The sequence below is a fragment of the Cornus florida genome, unplaced genomic scaffold (assembly GCF_030987335.1).
Source record: "Cornus florida cultivar Cherokee Brave unplaced genomic scaffold, ASM3098733v1 CherokeeBrave_3.0.0_Hap2_Chr09, whole genome shotgun sequence".
Taxonomy (NCBI): domain Eukaryota; kingdom Viridiplantae; phylum Streptophyta; class Magnoliopsida; order Cornales; family Cornaceae; genus Cornus; species Cornus florida.
The window spans coordinates 76,069,935-76,074,826 of NW_026775579.1; the positions used below are offsets into that span (position 1 = coordinate 76,069,935).

Consider the following 4,892-nt stretch of genomic DNA (forward strand, 5'->3'; position numbering starts at 1 on the left):
TGTGTTTGTAGCAATTCAAATTTGTAGTGGTTGTAGTTCATTTTATTTATTTTTGAGTAGTGATACTCATACCGAACACTTGTAATAAATTGTCTAACAGAATAATTTTTAATTGGCTATTTCTATCAAATATAACTAAGTGGAACGTTCCATTTTCTTATTTGTTGTATAATTGACCAATTAAAATAATAAGTCTAGTAATTCATTGTAACTATTTCGTACAAAAATTATTTTCTTTTATTTATTATTATAATCTTATGATTAAGGAATATATTTACATTTACGATGGACTACAAGACTATACTCACTAATAAATAGGTAAGTATTGTTCATATTAGCATGATTAAGTTGTTAGGCCTTGGTTCTTTTCTTCACTCGGATGGAATATGTGTTGTAGATTCTTTAAATGTTGTCGAATATATTTAAAGAAAAGTATCATATTATCATGTTCTCCAATTCTAAACGAAGATTGGTCCCATTTCCATGCATGCATCAGAAATTCTGGCGTCAGCATTTTGGTTGTTTCAATTCTGTCTAAAAATAATTATTTAAATAAATAAATAAATAATATTTATATGAAGTCAAATTCAAACTATTGGAATCAGGCAACCTTGGCTTTTTTTATTATTATTATTTATATGAAAAATCATAGATGGCGTCAAAGTTGGACAACTTTTAATGGGGCAATGTGAGTAAGGGTGTGGACCGGGTCACCACGATAAACTTTGTTTTTATATTAAAAAAATGAAAAAATCATTAATTGTCCATAAGTTTGACTAACTCCATTCAGAGGTTGTATCATAGCTATATATTTATATATATATATATACACTCAAAAGGGAAATGAGAAATAAAGTTGCCCTTTCCCTCCAAACCGAGAGAAGTCAGAGATAGATGCCTCATGGCTTTGCAAAGGAAGCATCTGTGTATGGTGTTGCTATGGTGGTTAGCAGCAGCAGCACTAGCAACAGAAGCATCTCAAACAATTCGATCCGATTGTGAAGAATATTGTGGGAACGTAAGCATTCCATACCCCTTTGGCACAAGCGAGGGCTGTTACTTCAATGAAGATTTTCTGATAACTTGTAACCACACCTTCAACCCGCCCATACCACAATTACAAACCTCTAACATAGAAGTTCTGGACATATCCCTTGATGCTCATGAATTGCGCATCCATACTTTTATAGCCCAAACTTGTTATGACTCCCGGGGATACATAGAATACAGGACCACTGCTTTTACTCGTTTAAAAACTTTCCCCTTTTCGTATACCCGTAACAAGTTCACTGCTGTTGGTTGTGACACGCTCGCGATGGTTGCAGCTCTCCAAGGAGACAACCTTGTAAGGACTGGATGTATGTCATTCTGTGCTAGTGAAGATAGTGTGAGCGACGGGGTTTGCTCCGGTATAGGATGCTGCCAAAGCCTCATCCCAAAAGGGCTTTTGATCTTTAATACCAGCGTTGGAGGCATATCGAACCACACCATGGTATGGGGATTCAGTCGATGCAGTTATTCGTTCGTGGTGGAAGAAGAGGCTTATAACTTCTCCAGAGCCGATCTAAGGGATCTTCAAAACACAAGTGTTGTTCCCACTGTGCTGGACTGGGCAGTAGGTGATCAAAATTGCGAGGAGGCTAAGAAGAACTCAACAAATTATGCATGTGGAGAGAAAAGCGTCTGCAATGAGTCCGATAATGGCCCAGGCTATCGCTGCAATTGCCCTCAAGGTTACCAAGGAAACCCATATTTGCCTTTGCCCAATGGTTGCCAAGGTACTTTAATTTTGACATTATTACTTGTTTGTTTCAACGTAAAATATTTTACTGAAAAAATATTTACATGTAAAACAATTGCAAGCTTTTTGCCTTCATTTTTGGTGTTTAAAATATTTTCACCAAAAGGAAAGAATCATCAGTCTCCATTAACTCTCTGTTTGTTCGGTGCCTCTTTTTGTCAACTCCCAACTATGCAGATCTTCAACACAATAGCCCTCCCCTCCATGTTAAACAATTTGTCTCCTCTCCTCCATCCGAACTCACTCTCTCCTTTCGCTCTCTGCAAAAACGGGCTCTCTCAAACCAAAACCGTCCCTAGCTCTAGCGCTATGCAAAAGGATCCCTCTATTTCTCTTTCCTCGGTACTTTCTCTCTCCTCCACCCAAAACTGTCCCTTCTTCTCTCCTCTCATTTTTGTGTATAAATTTATGGATTTATATGGAAAGGCCTGAAAAAAGAAAAATTTCTTTGAGGGACTCATACCTGTTGTAGAAGAATATGGTATCGAAGGATGACCGACGGTAGCCCCGGAGAAAACAACTCATAAAAACTTTTTGGGTAAATCATTTTCAATCATTTGACGTAAAATGATTTACATGACAAATAATTTCCTAATTTTGAAATCTTCCAAACACCAGAAAATGATTTTCGAAAAACATTTCACTGTGAAACAAACATGGTCTCACGTTGGTTTTCAAGTAAAACTTGTTGCTTATATATGTTGCTCAAAAGTTCTTTTGTTATGGCCATGCTTATCAGTTTGATTAATTTCAGATATTAATGAATGTGAGAATTCAACCCTGAATGACTGCACAAATAGTTGTCAAAACATTGACGGCAGTTATGAATGTTCATGCCCAAAGTGGCACAAAGGGGACGGCAAAAGAAGTGGACGGGGATGCACTCTAGACCCGTTGTTATTGATAAAGGTCTCAGCTGGTAAGTCAATATATTCTTACACTCAACGATAATTGCTTCCAACCTTAATACAGAGATCATTTCCATAGACATCACAATAGATAAATGTAATACTTGTCTTTTTGTATTTAAAAATTTTTTTTAAAAAAAAAAAAAAAAATGATATCAACTATCTATGATCCATTAATGTTTTTGTTTAATCAAAACATAGTTTTAATTTTACTCCGGTAGAATCACGCATTGATATTTCAACCATCCATGCGTGAGTATTTTATTCTTCAAAAAAAAAAAAAAATGTCATGTTATTGGTACGTAAGAGTTGAGTTTTAACACTGACATCACAATAGATAAATGTAGTACTTGTCTTTTTGTATTTTTAAAATTTTAGAAAGAAAAAAAAAAAATGATATCAACTATCATTGATCCATTAATGTTTTTGTTTAATCAAACCATAGTTTTAATTTTACTCCGGCAGAATCACGCATTGAAGAGTATTTAATTCTTCAAAAAAAAAAAAAAAAAATTATTTTTGGTACTTAAGAGTTGAGTTTTAACGGTATACTCTTTGGTCAAATGTAGGTATTGGTACAGGCTTAGCAGTTTTATTAATTGGAGGCATTTGGTTGTACTGGGGATTCAAGAAAAGAAAGCTCATCATGCTCAAAGAGAAGTTTTTTCAGCAAAATGGTGGTTTTTTGCTACTACAACAACTCTCTGAAAGACAATTGTCTGCCAATACTATTAGAATCTTCACAGAAAAGGAGCTTGACAATGCCACCAACAACTACAATGAAAGTAGGATCGTAGGTCAAGGAGGTTATGGTACGGTTTACAAAGGAATTTTCCAAGACAACAAGATAGTTGCCATAAAGAAGTCGAAAATGGTGGATCGAAGTCAGATTGAACAATTTATAAATGAGGTGGTTATACTATCTCAAATTAATCACAGGAACGTAGTAAAACTCTTAGGTTGTTGTTTAGAGACAGAAGTCCCATTATTAGTTTATGAATTCATCGCCAATGACACCCTCTACCACCACATACATAGCGAAGGAAAGACCTCTGTCCTCTCTTGGGAAACCCGTCTAAGGATTGCTGCAGAAACAGCTGGAGTACTGTCATATTTGCACTATGCAACTTCCGTTCCTATCATTCATAGAGATGTCAAGTCGATGAACATACTCTTGGATGATAATTATACTACAAAAGTGTCCGACTTTGGAGCTTCAAGATTGGTCCCACTTGACGAAGCAGAAATATCAACGATGGTGCAAGGAACCATTGGTTACTTAGATCCTGAATATTTGCATACAAGTCAATTGACTGAAAAGAGTGATGTTTATAGCTTTGGCGTAGTTCTTGTGGAGCTACTCACAGGAAGGATGCCACTTTCTTACACGGGGCCAGAGGAGGAAAGAAGTCTTGCTATGTATTTTCTAGCATTGTTGAAAGATGATCGCCTGTTTCAAATCCTGGACGATTGTTTGGTGCAATCTAATACAGAGCAGTTAAAAGAAGTAGCTAATCTTGCAAAAAGGTGCTTAAGGATAAAAGGCGAGGAAAGGCCTACAATGAAGGAAGTAGCAGCGGAACTTGAGGGACTGAGAACAATGGAAAAGCACTATGCCGATATAATTTCAGAGGAGAGAGTGTACTTGCTCCGTGAGGAGGAGGATCACGGTTATGGTGGTGGTGGTAATACAATAGCTGGGTATGATAGCATTAAGGATCAAGTAACAATTTCAGTAGGTGGCGGGAGATGATGGCTTTGTGTTTGATGATACAACTGCATTTTAAATTCAAATTATGTACTGCAGGCTTTTATTATGTTAATTAACAAATAAGAAGTGTAATATATATGTATTTTTTCTAATAAATGAATAAGATGTGTGATTTGATCACTTGTACTCTGCACAATGGTGTACCTACAATCATATTGGTTTTAGAAAGTTGAGGGAGGATTATCTACTCGAAGTTATTATCAGATAAAAGAATGTTCATTTGTCAAATCTCTTATAGCATCTACAAACCCAGAACTTGCATTTTTTTGCCTATTCATCTGCGCTTGACTGAACTAAGGCTATGTTTGGTACGATGGGTTTGAAGGAGAAGGATAACATTAGTTATGAGGGAAAGGGAAAGGGAAAGGGAAATGAAAGGAAACGAAGAATAATTTTAACCCTTCATCGTGTT

At 36.0% G+C, this 4,892-nt stretch overlaps 1 protein-coding gene across 1 annotated transcript; it reads left to right on the top strand.

Annotated features, from left to right (window-relative positions):
• Positions 1-901: 901 nt before the first annotated feature.
• LOC132272897 (wall-associated receptor kinase 2-like) lies at positions 902-4,510 on the top strand. The gene is made up of 3 exons (XM_059773966.1): positions 902-1,778; positions 2,556-2,720; positions 3,279-4,510. The coding sequence occupies exons 1-3, from the start codon at positions 902-904 to the stop codon at positions 4,460-4,462; spliced, it is 2,226 nt and encodes a 741-aa protein (XP_059629949.1). The 3' UTR covers positions 4,463-4,510.
• Positions 4,511-4,892: the final 382 nt, after the last annotated feature.

What these genes read in the sequence shown, in the direction of transcription:
- LOC132272897 (XM_059773966.1), top strand. Translation starts at nt 902, where the DNA reads ATGGCTTTGCAAAGGAAGCATCTGTGTATGGTGTTGCTATGGTGGTTA. An exon ending in TTTGCCCAATGGTTGCCAAG is followed by an intron (nt 1,779 to 2,555) that starts GTACTTTAATTT and finishes GATTAATTTCAG; the next exon opens with ATATTAATGAATGTGAGAAT. An exon ending in ATTGATAAAGGTCTCAGCTG is followed by an intron (nt 2,721 to 3,278) that starts GTAAGTCAATAT and finishes GGTCAAATGTAG; the next exon opens with GTATTGGTACAGGCTTAGCA.